The sequence below is a fragment of the Strix uralensis genome, chromosome 4, assembly GCF_047716275.1.
Source record: "Strix uralensis isolate ZFMK-TIS-50842 chromosome 4, bStrUra1, whole genome shotgun sequence".
Lineage (NCBI taxonomy): Eukaryota > Metazoa > Chordata > Aves > Strigiformes > Strigidae > Strix > Strix uralensis.
Window position 1 is genome coordinate 61,451,189 of NC_133975.1, and position 24,613 is coordinate 61,475,801.

Here is a 24,613-nt window from a genome sequence, read left to right on the forward strand (position 1 = left end):
GAAGAGGAGCCTGTTTGTGGGCGAGAGGTAACGGGGATGGATTATAGTCCTCTCCTCCTCTTTCTGCTTGCAGTGAGGACCGGAAATGGCAGGAACTAACTCAAAAGCGGGTGAAGTTGCAGGTGAAGTGTTGTGTTTGATACATTGTATATTAAGCCTTCTGGGAGGATTTAGGCTGTAGCAATCACTGAAAATGCAACAGAAAAAATCATCTTTACCATATGAAAATGCAGGCAACTGAGTCACGTTGGGTACATCATGATACTGATTCTGTTTGCTTCTCTGTTTTTGCTTGTCTTTAGAGTATCAAATCTGTTGGTAGAGCACAGTCCAGTCGGGAGCGGTGCTTACAGATCAGTGGGTGAATGGCTGGAAGCCATCAAAATGGGCCGATACACAGAGATCTTCATGGAGAACGGATACAGTTCTATGGATGCTGTGGCTCAGGTGACCCTAGAGTGAGTACTGCTCAGATCATTTTCACCTCATTTGTTGGAATTGCAGAGGGGGAGAAGGTAAATCGTTCAAAAATAAGTAGGAACCAGGCTGCAGAAAGAGAAACCATTACCCTTTGTTTGCAGTAAACAATTTCTCTTTTAACAGCTGTATTGATGATAACAAGTTCAGGCAAGACTAAAACTTAGTCACAGCCAGTACTTTGGCTCCTTTACTCACAGAAATTAATGCTTGAGTTTGAATACTTGCCAGACCGTCCTCTCGACGTGATAGCAGATGATTTTTTGGGGTTACAGACAAATAAAAAATCCACCCTACTAGTAAATATATAGGAACTAGAGTCCCTGCTGAGGTATACTGGCTTTACGCAGGATTAGCTGGTTTCACAGTTGATTTAAACATAACCAAGTGGACAGTCAAGCCCAGTAAGGCGTGGAAATAGTATTCAGCGTTACAGAAATAAGCATACGTACAGCTGATGCCAGCGGAAGAGCACCAGCAAACCAACAGCTCAGGGGACAGGCTTCCTGGCCAAGACTCTTCCTTCTGAATGTGCCCTTGGTTTTTGCACATGGGTATGACTGCAGTTAGGGTGACAGCGCTCAAATGACTTGGTAAATGCCTCGGGGCTGCTGGTTTGTTATGCTCCACCTTTAATTGCTTGCCTTGCTTGTGTAATTACACCTGTACTTTCCTCCTGCCACTTACTCAAACTCGCCCCAAAGCCTGCCTTTCTAGCTGGGTTAATTGGAACTTAGTTTACTGCAGGCATTAAGGCAGAATAGGAAGGATTATGCGCCGTGCTGTTTTGGAGAAGGTTGTGGCTCCTCCAACCACATGCAGATCGCCAGTGCACATACAGAATCCATGCCGATGGTTAGGCATAAAATAAGAAAAATCCCCACACCCCATAGAACCGCTGCATTTCTTCTGTCCGCCACAGGGCTTGCTGTGGAGCCCACCGTACAGAGTAGGAGGTCCTTTGCACATGGTGCAGGTGGGTAACATCTCATGGAGTTCAGTTTTGCATTACATGCATGGAGGGAGTGCAGAAGCATATCTGCTGTCACTCAGATTTTATTTGCTCCACTCACATCACCAATATTTGTTCCTTACACCTGGATTCCTCCAGTCTATCTTCAGGCATTCATGTGAAAACCCTGAGCTCTCTAGCAACTGTCAAGGGAGTCAGGGTGCATGGATTTCTACCTAGATCCCTTTTTGGGTGCTTGAGACTCTTACATGTGGTTTCCCAGCCTAATCCTGTAATTATGTGCCATGTTACTTTGGCTTTTGAGGGTTCCACGTTTCCTTATCTACTCATCTGATATGGCAGTGCCCAGAAACACCAGGCTTCAGAGCTCCATTTAGACTGGTGATCTACAAACTTTGATCAAGGAAGAGGTCCATCCCCAGGCTGGTCAGAGTCCACACAGCAGAAAGACCTAGCCAGAGGGCGAGTGGGAAGAGGAGGGATAGGATGAGGCAGTAATTTAAAAGAAAAGAAAAACATTGCAGCATTCGCCTCTACTGTGCCACCTTAATCTTACAACCAGAGCAAGTTTTGGTAGAAAATGCAGATTGTCTAAAATACATCATTGACTTGTTGCCGTTAGGCTGAATTACTCTCATACCAAAGAAGAAAATGAGGTTTCACTAAAGCTTCCAGTTTATTCCTCTTTAGAATTTTATGCAATTTCAAGAGCTCTAAAAGAAATGCTCAGAAGTAAAATACTTTGCTTTGGGTCCAAGAAAATATTGAGTTTAAGCCTGAATTAATGGTCATTTCGACAGTAAATTAGCAGTTCACTTAATCCTGTAGCTTTAAACAGTCTTAGCATCCCTCTGTGCTGACAGTCATAGCATCCCATCCCGCTGACAAAACTATTCCTAACCTCCCATTTTCTAGAGTGCAACATTTCAGATTGTGAAATTATCTCCTTAATTTGACTTAAAAATTTAAATGCTTCCCTATATTTACTTTTCGGTATTCCAGAAATTTCAAAAGTATCCCCAAAATCTTTTCAGGCTACCCAAAAAGTACTTCAAAATGGTTTTTCCAATTGGCAGTGAACCAAGAAATCCATTATCTGTACAGTTCTAGCCAGAAAGGCAAGTTGACTTAAAAGTCTTTAAATAAGATTATAGCTGCCAGAGATGCTCTGACTCTCACCAGCTGCAAACCGTCTCTAAGGCCCCCTCCAGCAGGTCCCAGTATGTTCTCTATAGCACAAATGTCATCCTACTCTGGTCCTCCACTGGCCCCAGTGGAGACAACATGTCTGAGCTGCTCAGCTTCAGCTTTCTTCCAGGCTTTTACAGCAGCAGAGCAGTGCAGAGGAGCTGATGCCTGGGGAGCTTCTGGGTTTTGTTTGTTGGGGTTTTTTTAAGCTGAAAGGAGACGTTTCATTAATCCATCTTGCATTTCAGCTCAAACTGAAAAATGTTTGAAACTAACTTCAACTACTTAGTTATCCATGCCAGAAAATAAATTCCCCCCACCAGCTGCCTTGGACAGAGATGCTTGCATGAGTCAGGCTTGGCTCTTGAACAGCTTAGCCTGTGCACCTTTGCGTTACAGGGGTGGCTTAGCAAGAAGTCTTGACTCCACTCAGGTCTATTTTTGGGAAAACTGTGGAAGGTTTGTTAAAAAGCCAACCAGCCATCCAAATCACGACTTCTCTTGTCCCTCTCAGACATATTAAAAAAGGATAAAAGATCAGATTCTCAACTGTTAAAAAAGGAGAAACCATCATAGTGGCTTAAGAGGAAAGGTGTCCCATGTTGAAGACCTGAACCACGTGCTCAGGCTGATGTAAACTGGCAGATTGCCCTTAAAATCAACAAAGTAAAAGAGAGAAATGGTTCCTTGGTGGGCTCAGCTGAGACTCTCATGGGTTCTCCAGAAAATAAACACTGGAACAAGCAAAGTTCTTTAAAGGTTAGTATATTGGGGATTTTGGTTTTCTGGAGGATTTAGGTATTTTCCTTTCTGTAAAAGGGAACAACAAAACATTTTGTACTCTGCAAAGGAGAATTCAAGTTAAATGTTCCTTATCATTTTTAATAGAGGTAACTGTTCAGTATATTCCAGAGCTGGGACTTGGGGGGATCAGGTGAAAAGATGATCTGAACATCTGAAAGTAGCTTGCTTTCCCCAAATGACATCAGTAAAACATTCTTTACAATTTAAGAGGTTGCCTTCAAATACCGTCTAAAATGATCTTCCCCAAATTTAAACTGCGTAGGAGACAGATGTGGAAATTAGATGGAGAAAGGAGAACTGGATAATCGCTGCCAGAAAAGACAGGAAAAAAAAATATGATGAATGTAAAGAATTCCTCAAATCTACTGAAGAAAAATTACTAGCGCTGTAGGAGGGGTTGGCCATAACGCTGACGGGACTGGTGATTGTGGACACCCAGCTTCTGGCCTCTTTACAGGACCTGGTTGAGATGGTAGATGTTCAGCATTCTTTTTAAATCCCCCCCACCCCTGGCATGCAAAGCAAAATCCCGATTGCCACCTTGCTTCTTTCAAACTGATGGCTTGATGCATTTATTCCAGAAAAGAGTAGTATTACTGACAAATTTCTGAAAGCAAAAGATTAAAAAGCTAAAACCGGTGAATATCGCCCCAAGTCCTGAGCTCTGCCTGCTTAAGCAAAGACCTGAAAAATGTATGTGTTCAAACAAAGAGTGATTTCTACATTTAGCTCTAATTCTTGCAAAGGGACGAATCACCTTGTGAAAAGTGGAGCCTCACCCTCCACCCCCTCTTTCCAACTGGATATCAGACTTGAAGGCAACCTTTCCAGTGGACCAGACCTGCTCTTTAAACTTGTGGACCACCTAGTGACTTTGAGTGTGTCTGGAGCACTTTCAATCCACTGCAAGAATAACTTTACCAGGACAATACTCAAGAATAGATAGATCCATGACATGAGTTTCAGTCTTACACTTGACTGAACCAATTACTAACCGTGTGGACTACATACTTCTACCTTTTGAAAGATCTGTACACACTGAATCTCAGGACACACTGTTGTTTGTTATTAGATGAAGAGCTCTGAATATTTGTAATAATATGTGCTGTGTTGCTTTGCATTGTATATTTTTTCTTCTAAAATAAAATAAATTATTTATTGAAAAGTTATACTGGATGAAGAGCATTTAAGAATTCACCTGCTCTAGATGCTTATTCTTAACCTGAAATCTCAGTCCTGAGATTGTGGTACTGCGTCTGCTTTTGAACAAACCAATTCTCATCTCATAATCAAGTAGGATGGGAATAATGAACAAGAGCAGATGAACTCTTAAAAGAATTTTTTTTAAGTCCTCATTTCATGCGAAACTCCCTATCAGGTGGATTCCTTTCTCTTTAGCATCTTCTAAAGGTCTTTGAGGTGGTTCTTCTTTCCCCTCATTCAAACTGACAACTAAGTCACTCTGTGAGTAGTCCCAGTCTGCACAGGCAATTGTAGAGTTACACCATGTGAAGAAGAGTGGTGAAATCTGGCGTGGACGGGAGATGAAATACAAAATATCTGTGGTAGGTTGACAGCTGCCGACCATGGAGATCTTTCAGGAACCTGGCCCTTTTGCTTGCATGACTAACCGGCTGGTGAGGGGGGTTGTATCTTATGTGGCAATCCAGTCCTAGTCTACACTGTGTTTGACAAACTGCTCCATGGTGTATAAGTAGTTCTGTTTGTAAATAAAATGTTTTAAATATACAACGTGGAGACCGTGAATTCAACCCTTGCAAATGGAGGATATTGCAGGGAAGGGGATACTGTGTTGTCCCTGGCACACTGCAGTTGGGCTTTCATGCAAGGAGGTGGTAAGAGAGCAGCATGCGTGCAGCTGTATACAGGCTGTTTGGGATGAACCAACACCAATTTTGTCCTTTATTTCTTTGGCTTTTTAGTCAACTTACATCAGCCTCTTAGTACTGTGTTGGCAAGTGATTTAAATTCCTGCCAGTTTCCATTTTCAGCCCTATGTGAATGAAAGAGAAGTGAAAAGGGGAGACTTCTCTCTGAAACAAGAATAAAAGTTGTCTCATTGCTGGAGAGGTCAAACATTTTGAAGCAGGGAGACTCCACAGCACACAGGTGCATGTATCTCCACGGCCTCGGGGAGCACCCATGCCGCTGCCGCAGCAGCACACCCAAAACTCAACGCCTGGGGTTGGGTCACTTGCATGGCAAGGTGCAGCCTGGATCCTGATCGCAAGTGTCGTTTGCCCCCAGGTCTTAGTTGTGCCTTTTCTTGCAGGGAATTGCACATTTCTATTGCAAAACCCCAGTAGATACCCACACACATCTCCTCTGCAGAGCTGAGCCCCGTGAAATTAACAGTTGGATGTGGTAACATGAGCCAGGCAGCTCTGGACTGGAGCTTGAGAACAGTTGTTTTGCAGCCCTTTGGCACAGAAGTTGATTTTTTTCGTTCCAAAACCAGCTGGTTTGTGCACCCAATTTTGTTTAAAATTGGCTTCTGCCTTATGCTACTTTTAAGTTCTTCAGCACTGGATGCACGGGAGCGTGCAACGTGCTGTAAGTCGTGCTTGAAAAATGAGAATTAAAGCTCCTGCATTCTCTAGGCAGTTTTTGAAAAGTTCTGTTGCTGGCTTTGCAACGCATGAGGTGGCTTTTGAATAAAGCTGCTGATTTTATACTAGGTGAGCATTTGGCTCAGGAACTGTTGTCTTCTGGTTCATCTTTGTGGAGGTGGAAGGCCTCATGGTAGTGTTTTTTCCCATCTCTGAGGAGTCCCCAGGTTTTTGGCTGGTGGCTCTCCACATTCAAGAGGGTTTGATATTCAAAAAAAATAGACTGGATCCCCTGGTGAGCAGCTAATGGATTGAAACCAGAAACTTCTTTTTCTTCTTTCTCTCTTGTAAATCAATGAGGCACTCCTCAAGGATATTGAGTTAAGGGGATACTATAAGGGGGGGAAAAGCTGTGTAGTGAGTAGGGGTTTTTTTATTAGACTGATGGAGCTGCATGTGAAACACCAAAACGTACATACCTTTCTCATAGTTTCAGGCTATTTGTTTCTGCATAACATGCAAGAGTGTCAGAAATGATACATCTATGAAATATGTTGTGGTGGATTTTCAAAAGAGCTCAGCTTGCACTTTAGATACCTGGAGAAAAAAAAAAAAAAAAGCTGAATTTTCTAAAAGTGCCAGCAGAGCAGCACTCAGCAGGGGGAAGATGGATGTTGGCTCCTTTAAAAATCAGGTCCTATACTGGGATTTTTGGGGGGGGGGTTTGATCTTTGGTGTGAACTTCCAACTGTGCTGTGTACATAAAATAAATTGCATGTAACAATAGCATTACTACATTTTCCTTCATTATTAAGATGGCTTGCTGAACTAGTTTCACAATTCAGTGAAGGCAGAAATGAAAGTGTGTCCCCCTGAGAAGGTAGACATCTTTTACAGATGTTGTAGCCTTTTCTGTGCCAGGTAAGGAGCGATGCTGATGTGTCTCATTGACCTCCCTTGCTTCATGCCCCTTACGTTGTGATTTCCCCTATGCATTGGCAAGATGCATCGCCAAAAAAGGGTACAGTAACGAAATGAAGTGTTTAGCCTAGAGCAGAAAATCTGGTATTTTCCAAATCAAAAGGTTGGAAGCATGACAATCCTTGGAGAACAACAGAACAACAGTTTGGCTTCAACCAGCTTCTGTGTTAACGTGTCAACCTTCACTCGGGATCGTTTTTTATTCAAAACAATGTTCCTCTATGTAATTTTTGGACATGACGGTTGGTTGTATTCTCACAGGAGTCTCTGTCCAGAATGTGAAGCTCCCAAGAGAGGTACACCTCCATGGGTAGCTCACACAACACTATGTGGAAGTGTTCTGGTGGTCGTTGCACATGTTCACCTGCAGTCCGGCATACAGCCGTGCTGTGAGCTGCAGGCCAGGTTTGCAGTATGTCTCAGGTGATGGTTGGGCTCCCAGGTGTTGCTGGCGATCCTCAGCCTTTGCATGTGCCAGCCCCACCAGTGTGGTTTCCAAAAAGCACCTACATGTTCAAGGAGGTCACATCCCGCTGGCTTTCAGTGGAGAGCTTTCTCCTAACAGACTTGCACACAGGGTGTCCGCAGCTCTGGGATTCACACATGTATTGTCAAGACCGTAGATCCCTACGGTCCAGCCTGGAGGTAGAAACAAGGGGCTAACATTTCTCTAGTGGAAGTCTTCAGACTAACCACCATGTCTCCTCTAAGTTGAACTGCTTCGCTAACAGTCTCTGTGTCTTGTGTTGGAAACACAAATGCACCTGTCTTGATGTTTCCTCTGAGCTTTTTTCCTACGATTTCTGTGTTAATGCTTTTCTTCCTAGAAGGAAATCCCTACAATTATACTCTGCCATAACCCATGACCTTACCTGGCTTTAGATGTATCATTGAATCTAATCACCCAAGGTCCCACTGTAGTATCTCCAGGGGCTGGACAGCTTGTTACTCTCCTGTCTTTGGATGGGATAAATTGTCCCCTGGAGGTGCCTCTTTCACACCATCAACATGAACCTTGATGATTACCTTCACCTATACACCTAAATTTTAGAAGGCTGAGCTTCTGAGAAAACAATCTTTCCTCCTAATCCTGCATATCTTATTTGCAGTTTTCCTGTCATGGCAGCCCAGTAGACAGACTCAAAACAAATGCTCTTGGCTTGTAGAATTCACCCCCCAAAAAAATCAAATGTGGGTTTACGGGAAGATGTGCAAAGGCCCAGAGGGGAGCTGCATTGCCAATTCCTGTTGACTTTAGGGGGGACATCGAGGTGGTGGCCATGCTCAAGGCTTTTGCCATTCAGCGCTTTGTGGGAGCTGGCTCTAGGATTACGGGTTGTGTATCTTTGGTTTTGCCTAGTCCGAAGAGGAAGGAAGCATGGGTTGACCTCGCTCCTCACAGCTTGTATCCGAGATCAAATACCAGCCTCTTCCAGGAGAAGAGGAAACTGCAACGTAGGCTTTCTTACATTTTTCTTGTAAATAGGACTTTTCATGCCCAACAGGGTCCTTGGCCAAAGGTGATGCTGACACTTTGCTGTCCAGCTTTTCTCCTTGGCCAGCAAGATGATCTCAGTCGAATCATGTCATCTCTCTGAGATGCTGTCAGCCATTAAAATTTTTTTTAAAAAATTGGGGAAAATTAAACTTGCCAACTAAACTTGGCTTTGGGAGCCACCAGTGGTAGGAGGTAGGCGCTGGCAGCAGCATCGGCGTGTGTGGTGTGCGTGGCGGCGTGTGCCTGAGCGATCCCTGGAACCAACGTCTGCTTTCTCCCACAGGGATTTGAGGCGGCTGGGAGTGACACTTGTTGGTCACCAGAAGAAGATAATGAACAGCCTTCAGGAGATGAAGGTCCAGTTGGTGAATGGGATGGTGCCATTGTAACTCGGTTTTAAAGTCGCTTCCTCAAGTGGGTCGGTCCTGCACTTTGTACACTAGCCCTGAGACTTATTTTGACTAAAAAAAAAAGAAAAGATAAAAAGGGAAATTCAGTGGTTTCTATAACTGAAGAACGTTGGCCTCTGCCACAGTGTTTCTAAAGCAGTGTTTGACTAAAGTTTTCCTTTTCTTCCTATTTGTGTCCTCATTTTCATGAAGTAAATGTAAGATGCATGGAACATGGAAATGAATCTGCTGTATGTGAGGTTAACCCGTCTCTTAAGCTTCAGCGACGATGACAACAAGCCTTCCCACCACACGTTGTCTGTACATGGAAGATATATATATATATATATAGCACCTTTATATACTGAATTACAGCAGCACATGGTAATGCTTCCAAGGACTGACTTGAGCGGAGGAGTTTTGTAGCCATTCATGGGCTCCCAAAAGCTGCGGTTTACTGAAGTTTAACTTCGAGTCTTACTTGTCTACAAAAGTGTATTGAAGAGCAATATGATTAGATTATTTCTTGATAGATATTTTGTTTTGTAAATTTAAAGAAAAGAAAAAAATGCTGTTACACAGCATTAAGTTATAGAGACTAGTGTATAAACATGTTGCTTGCTCCATGGCAAATACAATACAGGGTGTATATTTTTTTCCTCCCTTTGTGTTACCAAGGTCTTTTCATTTGCTCTTCTGGGAGGGTAATACATGACGAAGATGTATATACTGTACAGTTTGCTACACATCAGGTACAAGATTGGGGCTCTTTCCTTGGTTGTTTTTTTTTTTTTTTTTGTCCTCCTTTTTCACTTTGTTTTTTCCTCCTTTTGTGTTACTGCTATGCTTTGTATTTTTGCTGCTGTTTGCTTTGAGCAACATATAAAGCCTTCAGGAATTTTGATTACTTATATGAGGTAGAAGGAGTCTGCTTAAATAAAAGATGTCATCCCCTCTTCCTTCCCAGCGCGGACTGGAGATGTCCAGAAAAAGAAAAGTAAAACATCTGGTTCTCAGTGGCCTCCAGTGACAATGTGGCATTGGTTTTCATGAGTCCTGCTCAAAGATAGCGTGGGATTGCCTGCACACTAGCATTTCAGCCTGGTAGCCCAGGAGAGAAACCATGAGGTGGTTTTAGCTGGAAGGGATTTTGCTGTTCCTCTTCTCATTACTGGGATTAAGTCCTGGGGTGCAGTGTGGAGGCGAGCCCGTGGTCATCTAGCATGGAGATTTTGCAGTTTTTCCCCCAAAGTGGTGGTGGTGGGATTATTTTGGGAGTTGTGCTGTCCCAGGTTTTCTCTGGGCATTTTCAGCTTGGGTATGGACCTGGCCACTTAGGGGCAGAGTGCAGAGAGGAGGGAAAAGCAGAGCAGCCCAACGTGGTAACAGCAGTGGCATCCCATGGGCAAGAAGGTCCCATCCATCTGGGGCTGGCATGGCTCAGGTCAGCACCATAAAATCTAACGGCTGCTGTTTTCAGAGGGACCTGAAGGCAACCCAATCCCCTGGGAATCCAACCAAGAAGCAGTTTGGGGCTGTCATCCTCCTTTTGTTGTAGATAGGATTAATCAGTGCAGTTAATTTGGTATTCATAAGTTGGGCTTTGTCTTTGTGAAGGCTTTGGTAAAGATAAGGATTTTTAAATGGCTCAGCAGATGGCAAGTGTTTGCTGCTTTTGTAGATAATATTGCTTCCGTAGAGGTTGGGGTAGCATCTTGTAGCATCCTTCCTTGGTGATAACGTCATCACACTGACTTGCTGCAGAGCTGAGCCTGAGGAGGTCATCCAGTGCCAGAAGTGTGTCCCTCACATCTTGGAGAAGCAGGTGTCAAATGCCACCTTCAGCTGTTTCAAAGATCTTTCCTCCAAGCCTTTGGATGAGATTTGATGCAAGGAATGGTTTCTAAAGAAAAGGGAAAGGTCTAGGAGAAGAGGGTGGGGGTTTCTTTTTTTTAGCAGCAGGGCTTGCTTGCTTTCATTAGGGCTTCTTCAGGCAATATTTGCCTGTTTTGAAATGGCCTTCTCTGCAAGCTGCTACCAAGCTCCTCAGGAATCAGGAGAAATAGGAGGGAGAGGAGCCGCGGCGAGGTCTGACAAATCTTAACGGTGTGATTTCTCATCCTGTTGTTTCATTTTGGCAGTCACTGCACCACAAAAGGGCGGGGGGAGGGGGAAAATCAAGACATAACAATTGCAGCGTATAAAAGAGATTTGTCATATAATAAATAAGATTATTAGAGCTGTCAGCAGAACAGTCTTGGGATTATTTGTGCCTCCCTGCCTGCAGTGCTTGGGAAAATAACCCGTAGGAAGACAGAAACAACTCGTTCTGTCGGGAGGAATTGTTTGGTTGCTGCCTGCGTCCATCGGCCTCACTGATGGAGATGCTATTAGCAAACATGGAGCACTTTCTGCCTGTCATCTCTGCTCGTTTCTTACCTGTTGGCTCTGCGGGAGGAGTTGGGTTTGGTCTTTTTTTCATGGACTTTTAACAGCAAAAACCCATTTTCACCATTTGTGGGGTTTTAAAGGCATATGCGGTATGGCTGAGATGCATACCAGATGCTGGAGTAACCTTCAAAATTATAAACTAGTGGAAAACAAATTGTTCTTAAACCAGACTGCATTTGTAAATAGGACACCTCTCCTCAGTTCCTCCAATAAATAAATAAATAACCTTTTATATTTATTTCAAGAGCTGTTCTTGCTACAGATCTCTGTATAATAGGCTTTGTCTCAGAGCTAAAAATAAAATAAAATGGTGTTTTAACAAGTAGGGTCCAAAAGTTACAGCTTCTATGTCCACAAGCAAATTCCAGAGACAATGGAGGGTTTTGGTTCCCATCCAAGAACTGCAAGTACTCTGTATTTTAGGCATGATCATATATATCAGGGTGCAGCAGAACAAGATGACCAGCAATATTTTACTGGTTATGCTCTTTGTAAGGGCTGTAGGTGGATTTCCTGCCTATGTAAGTCCAAGCACTTTGCTTTTCCAGCTCACTACTGCTGCAGCTGGTCCAACGAGTACTTTTTTCCCAGTATATTTTGCTGCTAATTGCAAGGAAGGTATTTCAAAGGATCTGAAAGGTGAAAAGGCTCTTTTCGATACAGTTTTTCATTTTGGGAGAAGGAAGTGTCCCCAGGTGTGGCTTGTGTAGATTGAGTCCCTTTCATTGTGTAGCTACCATTTGGAAAAATTGCCTGAGCATAAAAAAGGAAGTTTAAAATTTTATTTATTCTTTCTGTATGTTAACGGCAAGAAGAACAAAACATGAAGGTAATTTTTTTTTTCTCTATTCAGTGTTGAATATAATGTAGAAAGTCCCAGTGGTCAAGAAATTGTGACTCCTTGGACTGCTTGGTCTTGAAATTAGTCATTAAAGCATATGTAAGATACATCAGTAGCAGTCTTAAGAGTAACGCTTAGTTTCCAATTCTTTATTGTAATTCCTTAGGGCAGGTAGGGTGGGAGCTGGAGCATCCAGCGCTGCCAGAGCTGCAGCATCCGTCTCAGCTCCTCGCATCGGCGTTTTAACTCATAGGAGACTGTAGCATTGCTGTATTTATTCCTCCCATTCCTCCCCCACCTCCTTGAATGCTCTCTGTGCATTTTGTTTGTGTACATGGTTTTTTTTGTAGTGTAAGATATGAAATTTTCTATTTTTTCATAAAAATAAAAATGTTTGACTAACAGTGACATCCAGTTGTGGATCACACACATGCGTACCCCCTCAGCTTTCCACGAAATGTCAGGCTTTTCCCCCTTCGAAAGGAAATAAATTCTCTTTGTTTTTTCTCCTAAACACGGACTTGGTGCTAATCTTGTGGTCCCTGGGGGAGAGAGGGGCCTCTGGAACAAGGGAGAAGTGTAGACCCCGCTTGAAGGCATCCTATCTTGTTACAGGCTGTTCCCCCTTTCCCCTGTTTTTATTTTTTGGGGAAAAATCTGCTTTTTAGTCAAACTGACCGAGGCCCAGGGCAGCCCCTGGCCACTCCATTCCCCCATCCCTCAGAAATGCCAATTTTTGTGATTTTTTTTTTTTTTCCCCAAGGACTGATTTTCTCTGATTTTTTTTTGGAGGGGGGGACCCCAGCAGGCCTATGGCCAGCCAAAGCACCTGCCACCACATCCCCAACCCATTCCTCCCCTGCCCTGTGGATCTGGGAGCAACCTCATGCTGCAAAAGGCCACAGGCCAGCATTAAAGAGGTGAGAAAAGCCACGGGTGAGAAAGGCTGAGAAGCGAGGGGGAGAAGATCGGCCTGGGAAAGGTCTACCAGAGGTGGTGGTGGGCAGCCAGCATCTTTTGGCTCCTGCGAGATGCCCACTGCTGGGGGACAGAGGAAGGAGGGAGCTGCAGATGAGGGTGCTGGCTCTCCCTGCATCACGGGACACCGCAGTAGATGATGGATGGTACACTCGTACCCTGGCCAGGAAAGGCACGGTAGGCTGGGATGGCAGAGGAACACCGCTTTATATGTTAAAGGGAGCACAAGGTCAACTGGGTTGGGAGACTGAGGTTGTCAGCAACTCAGATAAAATCTCTCTGGATTGACGTGCCAGTCCCTGTGCAGTGTTTTATTATTCAGCCCAGGGTTGTCTGCTGCTGGACCATGATGGCAACAGACACTGGGAGGGATCAGAGGGGCTCTGAGGACAAGGGGAAAAGCAATAGTAACTTGCCCCATGTAGGCAACATCCTAGATGGCTTCATAGAGGCAGAGAGCCTGCTAAGGGGAAAACACAAAAATGGGGAAACTTCTTAAAAGAAGCTAAAAGCAAAATAGCTTTGGAGGCAATGGGGAGACATTGGACAGCTGAGGCTTTGCTCATGGGAAGGTTCATCACCTCTAGCAGCTTCAATGCAAAAAAAAATGAAAGAAGGAAAGTGAAAATCTTGAACAAGGGTGTTTAACAAGGTCTCCCTGTTTTCAGCTGCTGTAGAAATAAGGATGGTGCCCTCATGAAGACACATCCATGAGAGCGGCTGCCTCCTGTCGCTGTTCCTCAGCCAACAAGAGCAGGAGGGAGAAGGGGATTAGGATGCAAATAGACAAAACTTGCTACTGCTACCAGTAAAGATGAGAGCTGGCTGCAAACTCCTTCCATAATGTTCTGTTTCAAGTGAGAACTAAGGAATTAGGCAATTTCCTTGAGCCTTTGTGCCCACCCTGGCTTGGGACCAGTCCTTAATCAAATCTCGAATCAGGGTTTGCTTATTATTTTCTGCTGCTGGGCTCAATGTGAGAAGAGACACTTGTGCTCTGTTACCGCCAACTAATAAATTTACCTGCTCAGAAAGGTAAGGTGCTTTACCTGCAAAGCAGGTCCTTAAGCATGTGCTTGGCTTAATTTTTGGGTGGTTCTTCTACACAGCCTCCAGCTGGACCCTTCAATAAATGCACAGCTGCATCTCCAGTCGTGAACGCCAGCTCTCGAGGTTGTTTAACAAGCTGGGAACAGGGTAATAATATTCTCTGCACCACTCTTGTTTTCAGTAAACTCAAAACAAACTGCAAAGCAAGATGACCCCAGTGCTGGTGACATTGCAGGGCAGTGAAACAGCACCTCTGTCTTATTTTTCGTATCAAATAACCTAAAAATGGGGCTTGGGGCTCTGAACACCCCCCATCTCTGCCAGCTCATCAGGGTTTGAGCCTGTATTGCCAGCATCCCCAGAGGATGCTGTGGCCCCAGGGCAGGAGCAGTGGGGAGGCTGCTCCCCATCATCCCGTGAAGTTGAGCTGTCGTTCAGAAAGCAATGCAAGATTTATGAAGCCGTGGGGAGAAAGAGCAAGGGACTCTTCATGTATTTTTCATGGGCTGAACTGCATAAATAGCATGCAAAGCATAAACTGTGACCAGATACTTCCACAAAAAAAGGGACCAGTGAGCAGAAGAAGAGATGAAAGAATGAGATAGATTTATTCAAGTCAACAGGGCCTGTTCAAAGTCACCCTCCAGTGCACTAGGGAAGAGCCGAAACAGCACGGCCTGATCCCAGGGTGATTCATCTTTGCCGATGAGGAGGGAGACGGACCTCGAGGACTGGAGAAGGGCACATATCGTACCTGCTTGGTAAAATGGATGGGTGGGAGGGGAGAGACCGCCTAATCTGCAGTGCCTTAGATATGGTGTGAGACTTAGGGAGCTGCTAGGACAAATGATGGCACTGGCAGCCAGGTCGGTCCAGAGAGTGAACCAACATCGATGCATCACAGAAACAGCTCAAAATGGGGTAAGACAGGAAAAAAAGGGCTACGCTGGGGAAAACTCAATGCAGGGATGTAGGTGGGAGTGCTGCAGAGGTGGCGTTCCTTGTGGCAGTCCCCTCAGCAGGTGCATGTGTGCTTCCAAGTGTACATTTTTAATAACACATCCGCTGCCAGAGCTCAAACCTCATGTACATGAAGATGGTATCAATGAAGCAATCCCAGGCTGAGCTCAGGTAGGAAATGGGAGCTGGAGCAGTATGGCCAGCAAAAGGCTTTGCTCATTTTGCACCCTCGAGAGCAAACCAGGATGTGCTTGCAGTTATTGCACACCAAAGGGTCTCTGGGGAAAAAGCCTTGGAGAAACTGGGCAGGGGGTGATGCTCACTGAAGATACACATTGCTTCTATAACAAGACTGCCAGTTGGAGCTTTTGGGGCAAGTCCTTTAGGACCCACGGGATTCTAGTGGCCACAGACCCCGGCATTACAGTGATGTTGATAACCCATTAATGTATGGCTCATTATTTTCCTCCCAGAAAGGCCTATGAGCCAGTCTCAGAGGAGAACAAGGCACACACATAGGTAATTTTCTTACCCCATCATTTCCTCACCTCCATCTGGGGTCAGCTCAGCTATTCGTAGCATCAGCTATTAGTAATATTCAGCAAATAAAATACAGTAAAAGAAAGAAGATGCTTTCTTACACTGATGTGCTGCTTTGATAACCTATTAGCTCTAACTAGGATTTTTTTGACCACAAAACTCTTTGAGCTCCACCATAAGTGGCAGGCAGGTGCATTTGTGCTGGTGAAGATGACTTATTTCTCTCAAAGCTTATTTTTTTAACTACAAAACCAAAAGAAAAGATCTTCTGAGCTGAAAAAAAAAAAGCAGCAAAACTGTGAGATAGGCTGCAAGCCGTCTTCTTGGTTTGCTCCCAATAAAGGCCATATTTATTACAAGAAAATTGAAATCCTATCGATTTCTCTTCTGAGGCGCCGTGTTTCAAGCTTGACATTTAAACACGAAACTCCGGGCTCCAAAGTTTAATCATTTACTCCTCAGGAAATACAGTGTGTGGAGCTGCTGAGCAAAAGGGCGTGCGAGGTAAAAATGATATTTTATTGGAAAAAGAAAGAAGAAGATAGGGAAATGATATGTTCATTTAAAAAAGAAGATAGGGAACAACCTCTCCCACCCGGTGGGAAAAATGCCAGCAAAGAGGCGTCCTGTGGTCCCTTTCCATGAGATGTGGAGGAGCTCAGGAACACTGGGTTTGCTAACATCTTTCAAATGACATCAAATCCATGGTTGAACGCAGATATTGTAGGAGGAGGGGAAAGGAGGCATATGTGTATCGGTGGATGTGTATGGATGAGTATGGATGGATGGATATGGATGCACATGCATGCAGAAGCACCAGGTGATAAACTCTTAATTAAGACAAGGATTAGGGCATGACTGATAAATGGTGAAAGGCAGCAAATAGCCTGGGAGTGGGACTGGATCGGGCTGAAAAGGGGTGTGTTTGGGCCAGGTGGGGAGGATAAGTTAGGATGCCCCTCGGGAGGGCAGCGCTGGGGGTGCAGCATCCCAAAACAACATGAATAGTTACTTCAGGGCACAGAAATCAGCCCTGTGATAACTTCATCCCTCTCCCAGCCCTAAGAGCTGTGGGTCATTGCACTGCCTTCCTATTTTATGCAGCAGCTGGAGACACACCGAACCCTTGGCCCCTGCGCTTTGCATCCCGGGGGGGCTCCAGCCAGGGGCAAAGCCCTCATGCATTACCCATCCCTCCCTAACACCCCCAAATCAGGTGATTTCTCCATCAGGGAAGGCAATTAGCATTCAGGTGCTGTTGTTAGCATAATCAGAGGGGCAAAAGGTTGACAGCGATAGCTGCAAAGCCAGGGCCTGGGTCAGAAATGTAATGGAGAAATAAATTAACGGCAGGAGAGTGCATTCAGATCCAGACTGTAGCTGCAGCGGGTATAGGGACAGAAAAGAGCCCTGTCTCCTGCTAGTTTATCATCCACACTCTGGTGATCCTCATGGCTGTAGCCAATAAGCAGCAGATAAACAGCCTGGCTTCTCCAGCAAAGGTGGCATCCCTGTAATGACTGGCTGATACCCCTGGGTACCACCCAGAGGTGCTGCGAGTCCTCTTGGCACCGCATCCTATTTGTTTAAAGCCAGACCTCTTCCTTCAAATAATCAGCTTATTGTGGGTGCCTTCATGGGTGTTGCTGCTGGGGTTTGTCATGGGGGGGATTTAAGGGCCACAGGGTTTTGCAAGCTGCTGGCCGGGGTTGTGCACACACCAAAACCGCTGAAAAGGGGAAAAAAAGAGATAGTCTGATGGCTTGAAGTGGATTTGGGTATAAAAATAAGACGAAAACCACCAGCTAATCGTCCTGGTGACTCCTCCATCCCTGTAAATTTGGAAAGCCTGAGTACAGCTGAGTATTGGGAAGGAAAGGACCAGGTTGTGGCCCTTTCCTTGCAGCCATGGTGCTGCAGCGGGAGGCTGTGCGACATGGCATAGCTCCCTTTGAAACCAGGCTCCCCTTGAGCAAAAAAGAACCCAAAACAGGAAAGAAAGGCAAAAGGCCTATTCTCTTGGAGAAAAAATGCCAGGAAACTGAGTAGTGAGCTGATACGCCTCCATCAGTGATGGCACTGTATGGGCATCTGGTCCTCTGAGATGGCAGGGGACAGTTATCCCAGTGTATGCGCTTTTTTTTGGTGATGACATTATTTGCCTATTCAAGGAGAGAAGGTATCTTATTTTCTAACAGAAAGATGAAAAGGACAGCAACTAAAAACCTGTGCTTCAGGTTAGTTTCTACTCTGTGGAAACATCCCACTGATGAAGCAGTGAGTTTGTAGGAGCTGATAAATCAGGAGTCAAATGGAAAATGAGGTTTCTTTCGGTTCCCCTGGACCTGTGATTTTATTTGACTTTAGTTTCATTTGAAGCTGACCCTTGGCAAAGTCCTTTTATATTCCCTGGGAAAGTTTACCATAGGGCACTGCAACGTCCACAGCTTTGGCAAGTGACAGCATGGAGGGAGGTTGTAGAAATATATAAGAGAATATTTAAAAACATGTTAAAATATATATATAAGAAAAATATAAAAATTACAATACATATATTAAAATATATATATAAAAGAGTCTTTATCAAATCAAAGCTCTAAAAACGTTATCTTCTGCTTCCCCTGAACAAGGGAAAGTGAAATAATCTCTCCAGGCCTGCCACACTGAGGACTTACTTATATTTGTGTGTGTATCTGAGTGATGCAAAAAGGGAGACGAACTTGTGCTAATAAGCAGCTACTCAATATGCCTTGATGAGTGAATATATTCAGAGCCTATAGAGAGCAAAGTGTTTGCTGCAGCGAGAATGGGAGATGATTCCCCTCCTGTGAATTTGCCTAAGTACAGAATAAACATCTATTTTCTTTCTGCTTTCCCCCTTTTTCTAAAGCCCAGCTGTCTGTTAATGCATATAATGACGGTCCCGCCAGGGACCAAGCCTGAATTCCCATTCATATGCAAAAATCACAAGTGAGAAACTTTAGATTTGGCCCAGATAATGTCATGTGCTTCTCCCAGTGAAGGAAATTCCAGCTTGCTATATTTTTCCTGCTCAGTGCATGCCAGATGTCTTAAAAAAGGGGGCATGATTATTCCTCTGTGTGGAGCCAGAGCCGGTGACAAGGGAAAGATGCTCCTGGCACCCCTGGAACATGCCACCTCTGCGCAGGAGCTTGGAGTGAGGGAAAGCCTTGTTCACACAGCCGTGTTCATGCTGAACACCAAACCTCTCGTGAGTGTGCCGTGTTGACCCTGTGAAAGGCAACGGGCATGTCATGGCGGGATGATTTAGGGAGCCCTTCAAATACTCCGAAAGATATTTGCTTTTTCCTTGCGGCCAGAGCCCAAGCAGTGTGTGCAAAGGGAGTGAGTTGCTGCTGTGTGGCCCAAAGTTGTAGAATATAAACTGGCCATCAGGGAATATTACGGTATCTTTAAAAAGTGGAGCAGCAGCCCTCCAGCATCACAGGGTAAGCGGTGCCCTGTTCATGCTGGCCAGGCGATAGCTGGCCTTCCTCTGGCACCTTACAGACAGCAGGAGAGGGGGGGGAAAAAAAAGGACTGAATATGACAGCAAAGAGGCTCAGGCAACTGGGAAAAATCAGGTATTTGTGCAAAACCAGCTCCTGGGTATTCTTTTTCAGGTGGACCACTCTGCTTGCATGCCAGTCAATGCTGGCTCTCTGAAGCCCAGCCTCAAGCCACTCTCCTAGAGCCACAAAATGTTCACACTAAGGAAAGTGGAGGCTTAGGAAGCTCCTTTTAGGTTTCACCAGCCCATTTTACTTTTAAAGGAGGCTCTCTTGACATGGTAAGAGAGATTGTGCTGAGAAGAAAGAGGACGATGCTTTGCAGCAAAGCTGTGCTGGAGGCAGAGCACTAGAGCAAGTGCTGGGGCTCATCCCTGGGTGGTGGGGATGGGGAATGATCTCATTTTGGGGAGAAATAGCTATAAACAGCATGATTGTTACTGGAAACCCAAAACCTCAGGTTACTCCTCCTTTGGGAGGCTCAGGCATCACCACGGGCTTATTTTGGGGGGCTGGGTGGGTTACGTGTGGAGGGCAAGTAATTTTTCAGGCTGGATACTTGCCTTGGGACTGTGAGCTTCAGAGAGAGGAAGTGATTTAAGAGGAGAGCAGGCAAATTTGAGGGTTTTTCTTTTTTCCCAAGGAAGAGGAAGAGTCAGGAGAATATTTCCTCCCCATTGTCTCAAGATGAATGGGGGCTTCGCAGCAATGAGGCAGCGGCGGTCTGTTAAGAGACTGGGGGATTTGGGCTGGCGGGGGTTTTATGCTGAGCCTCACAGCTGGTGCAGGTGCATTTCCAGCCATAAGAAGCAATAACAGTCCCGGTGGAAACATTCGGCTGCGGTAAAAGCAGACAGAAATCTATTATCTATGTGAATGCAATGTCAATATTTACAGAGGGAGGTCAAAGAAGAGAGCTCTGCTCGGGAAATGTCAGCTCCAGAGGAGGAGGAGGCATTAGCAACATTTGCATTCATGCCAGAGCAATCCTTGCAAGGCTGGGGACTATTGAGGAGGTTTTGTGACTTCCAGGCCTATTTACCCCATCATCTGGCACTGTTGCATTGTCTACTGCAGTAGTTTTGGGCACTTCTGCACTGCCTGGAAGCAATGCTGAATGCTTCCTCCTTCTTGGAGGATGCAAGCGTGGATGTGGGTGTTCATCCAGTCATGGTGGCTGCAGGCAGGTTTCCCTATCTGCCATTAATAGGGGCTTTTCCAGAGAGGGAAAGACAAGAGGGTGCAAAAGAAACAAAAATGGCATGAAGTGAAGCCTGCGGGGTCCAAAAAAGCCCCCGTGTAGAGCCAGGTTGGTACCCACCACTGATTTTTCACGAGGGCCCAGTGTTCAGCGGTATATACATGCGCACGGCCAAACGGATGGGCAACCACCCAGCAAGGCAGAGCCAGGGATGTAAATGGGCAGCAGACACCCCTTTCCACTTGCCTGCGCACTGGGTGCTGTGCCCACCTTGGACTGGACTCAAAGGCAGGAGATTTGGGGAGCTGAAGGGGTTGAAAGTGGGAAAAGCTCCGCCGTAGTGCTGAGCTCAGGGGACAGGGCAGCCCTGTGGGGTGCAGAGTGTTCCGTGTACCTGGGGTGGCAAAGGACATCTCTGTGGCACAGAGAGAGTAATTTCAGGTTTTCCAGCTCCCTTCCAGATTAGATGTTATTGTATTTGAGGGGGATATTTTCGAGATGTTTCTTTGCTGGCCATTTCGCTTGTAACAGTTTTATAAATAAAACAAAATTGGTAACAATCTTTGGCACATTTATGCCACTTGGTATTTAAAGCCAGGTGATGTGGATTTATTCTGCACGGGATCTCGACATTTCCTTTGTCTGCCACGTCACTCAGCTGCATTGGGTTGATATTAATAACGATTAGGAAAAATAACACTGTGTTTCTAACACCTGAGCACAGAGAAAGATATCACCGTGGGGCATCTCTGTGTGTGTGTGTGTGTGTGTGCGCGCGCGTGTGTGCATGTGTGTGTGTGCGCGCACATGGAGGGATTTCCTGCAGCCAACAGAATATCCAGCGTCTTCACTGAGAAAATAAAGCCCCACTAGCAATGTCCCTCATTTCTAGAGGGTCTGCAAACACCTGGCCTGAGTCCCAGCTTGCCCCAGCCGCCCTGGCAAGAGCAAAGCTTCTTTAGGTCTCGCAATTTCTACTCCCACCTCGGAATTCCCCGCCTGTCCCACTCCCGCGGGTGTCCGGCTGCCGCCCGCCGTGCCGTGCCCCCTCCAGCCGCCAGGGGGCGACGCCGTGCGGGGCAGGTGCGTGGGGGCCCCGCGGCTTCACGCTCCATCCCCCATCGCGGCCGCCAGGGGGCGCTGCGCCGCGGAACCGGGGCGGGAAGCGCCGCGGCGGCGGGGCCGGGGCCGGGGCCAGCGGGGTCCCGGCTCCCGGGTCTCTGGCCAGCGGGGCCCTGCCGGGTCTCTGCCCTGCCGCGGCTGCTCCCGGGGCCGCCGCCGCGTCTCCCCGCCGGGGCGGAGCGGACACCGGCGCCCCCGGGCGTGCTTCGGGCCGGGCCCCGGCTGCGACCGCGCCGGGCCCGGGTGTCCCGTCTCCCCGGGGCTCCCCCGGGGCGGCTCCGGCCGCAGCCGGCGGGCGGGAACCGGGCGTGACGCCGTTTCCCCGCCGCCCCGGCGGCCTCGGGGTCCCGGGACGGGGCCGGGCGAGGGGAACGGGGGACACGGTGCAAAGCGGGGCCGTTTCCTCCCTTCGCCCCCGTCGCTGGCGCGGGAGCGCCGGCACCGGCCGCTGCCCGCTCGGTGCTGCCCGGAGTTCGGTCCGTGCCCTGCCCGCAGGTAGTGGCCGGGCTGTGGGTGCGGGTCCCGGCCCCCGCCGCGGGCAGCGCGGTGCTACCCCCGCCCCGCCGGGGCCGGGCCCCGCTCTCGGCCGGAGACTCTCCCCGGACCCGCTGCCCGCCGGGTTTCCCGGCCGCGGGAGCTGCTGCCGCTGCGCTGCCTGCGCTGGGCTCCTGCTCCGCGTCCCCGCCGGGGCCGGCCCGCCGCGGCAGCCGGTTCGTTCTCCTCTGCCCCCCCCCCCGGTGCGGGACCCCGCGGGGGCCCGGCTGGGGCCCGGTGACTTTCGCGGCGGGTTTCGGCACCGACCCCCTGGGGTCCCCTCTCGGGGTCAGCAGCTGCAGCTCGGCCGGTGGGGCTGGGGGTCCCCGGCAGCTCCCGATTCCCACCGCGGGATCAGCCTCTGCTCGGTCACGCCAGCCGCTCCCGCCCCTGGCTCCCACCCGCGTCCCCCGGGGGAGGAGGGGACCCGGCGGGGCTGGGGGTCTCCCAGGGCAGCTGTGACCCCTCCTGACACCGGGATCCCTCCTCCCAGCTGGTTTCTTCTCCCCAGCTCTTTTCCAGAGCAGCTCCCGGCAGGACAAACCCTCCCAGCCCGGGGGTGGCTCTGCCCGAGCCAGGGAGAGCTTGAACTGGTGAGTGTGGGAGCTGCTGCTGGGGCAAACTGGTTTCCACCGGGGTTCAGCCCTGCCGGGTGTCACCCTGGCAGGCGATGCCCGACGGCCGGAGCCAGCAGTGTCACATGCTGCCATGGCCGGGCCTTGGGGTGGCTCTGGGCCCTGCATGAAGCCCTGCTTTTACTGAAATCCTTCTTTTTCAGCTCAAAATGTGCTGCAGTGGGAGCAGAGCATCTCTCCCTATGCAGGGCCAGATGGATGGAGGAGCCCCAGCCACGCTGGGAGCCACTCGTGCCTGAGAGACCCCCGTGGGGCGTGGAGCCCCCATGAAGAAGCTCGGCTGCCTGCGCTGCTCCTGGCTGGGGACAGCCCTGCCTGCCCTGGGATGCTGCAGGGACTTTGCGGCTCTAGCTTGGTTGTGGCTTCAGGTCGGTTGTTTCTGCCCCCGTTGGTTGCAGGTCCACCTCGTGGATGATTCCAGTTTAGTTTGGGCTCCAGTTTGTTTGCAGGTCCAGTGTGTGGATGGCTCCAGCTCAGTTCAGCTCCAGTTCAATTTCGCCTCCAGCTCGGTCAGGACTCCCATTTGTTTCTGCTTTGGTTTGTTTCAGGTGGAGCTTGTAGATGGCTCCGGCTCATTTCAGCAGCGGCTCCAGTTAATTTCTGCTTGTTCAAACAATCTTGACTTCCGACAAGGTCATAAATCAATCACTGTCATAACTTGTATAGGAATATGAACTGTCATAATTGTACATTGGTTAAATATGGACTAATGAGTTAATGACTATTCCAGCTGTTGTACACACTGTGAATAAAGATAGTCTGAAAGGTGCCTTTCCCCCTCCCCCCCCCCCCCCCCGGGAGTATCTGTCTCAGATGTTGAGCTGGGCCTGGTGCACGCTGGGGACCAACACGACCAGATGCTCATCTCCGGTGGGAGTCCCCCCAAACCAACCCCCCCGCACCACTGGCCCTCCTGACCCCTGGGTTTGACCCCACAAACAGCCGCCTCGGGCTCCGTTTCTGAGCCCCAACACGCGGGGCTCCGTCCCCGCTCCAACCCTGCGCCCAGCCCCGGGAGCCCGTTCCCAGCCCCAAACGCGCAGGACTCGGGGAACGCCCGGCCCGGTCCGTGCTGCTGAGCCCCAACACCGGCCCCAGGACCCGGGGCTCGAGTCCCACAGAGCCCGGCCGAGCCCCGACCCCCCAGCCCCGGGTGTGGTGTCGGGGCCGGCGCCGGGAGCCCCGGGCGGGGTTCGGGATCCGGCCGGGGAGACCCGCAGGGGGGCCCGTCCCCGTGTGGCCGTGGGCGAGGCCGGGGGCGCCGGGCTCCGGCCCTCCGGGCTTTATTCCGCGGCGCCCCGAGCGCCGCCTGCTCCTCCGCGGAGCCACCTGCACACCCGCCCCGGCACGACACCCCCCGGTCCTCTCCCTGCTGCCCGGCCTCGGCCCCGCCGCTCCCAGCCCGGCTCCGCCGGGCCCTGCGGCGCTGCCGCTCCCCCCACTCCTCACCTGGGGCGGGCGGACACGGCCCCGCCGGGGCTCGCGGCTCGGGACCGGCCCAGGCCGCCCTGCCCGTGGGGCCGCCGCCGACACCCGCGGGGAAGGGGGGAAGGCGGCGCCAAGACGCCCCCGGCCCCGCCGCTGGCCCGCGCGGGGGGCGGAGGCTCCTCGGGGCGGGCCCGGCGGGCGGGGAGGGGTCAGGGGGCGGGGCGTCCCATCGGCCGCTGGGTCCCAGCGCCCGCCCGCCCGCCGCCGGCAGCACGGAGGACGCTGCGGGCAGACCCCGCTGCCGCTGGGGCCACCGACCCGGCCGCTCGCTCCGCCCCACGCAGGTGGCCCCGGGCAAGCACGGCGGCGGGAGACCTTCAGCGCCCGAGGGGCCGCCCGGGACCGAGACCCACCCGGAGGCGGGAGGAGAACGGAGGCTCGGCCCCCGTCTGCCCCCCGCTAA

The 24,613-nt window shown here is 48.9% G+C and overlaps 1 protein-coding gene across 13 annotated transcripts in view; it reads left to right on the forward strand.

Moving 5' to 3' along the window:
- The window catches only part of EPHA5 (EPH receptor A5), a 209,778-nt gene extending 186,315 nt beyond the window's left edge, over positions 1-23,463 (forward strand). For 6 of the 13 annotated variants that reach the window (XM_074866985.1, XM_074866974.1, XM_074866975.1 and 3 more), the window contains 2 exons: positions 303-458; positions 8,775-12,586. In XM_074866985.1, coding sequence (XP_074723086.1) covers positions 303-458; positions 8,775-8,880 — 262 coding nt within the window. In that variant the 3' untranslated portion in view covers positions 8,881-12,586. Of the gene's footprint in view, positions 1-302; positions 459-3,152; positions 3,370-4,188; positions 4,376-8,774; positions 12,587-22,865 lie in introns of those variants that run through there. The other 7 variants (XM_074866972.1, XM_074866973.1, XM_074866979.1 and 4 more) reach the window with 3 other exon arrangements.
- The last annotated feature ends 1,150 nt before the right edge of the window (positions 23,464-24,613 follow it).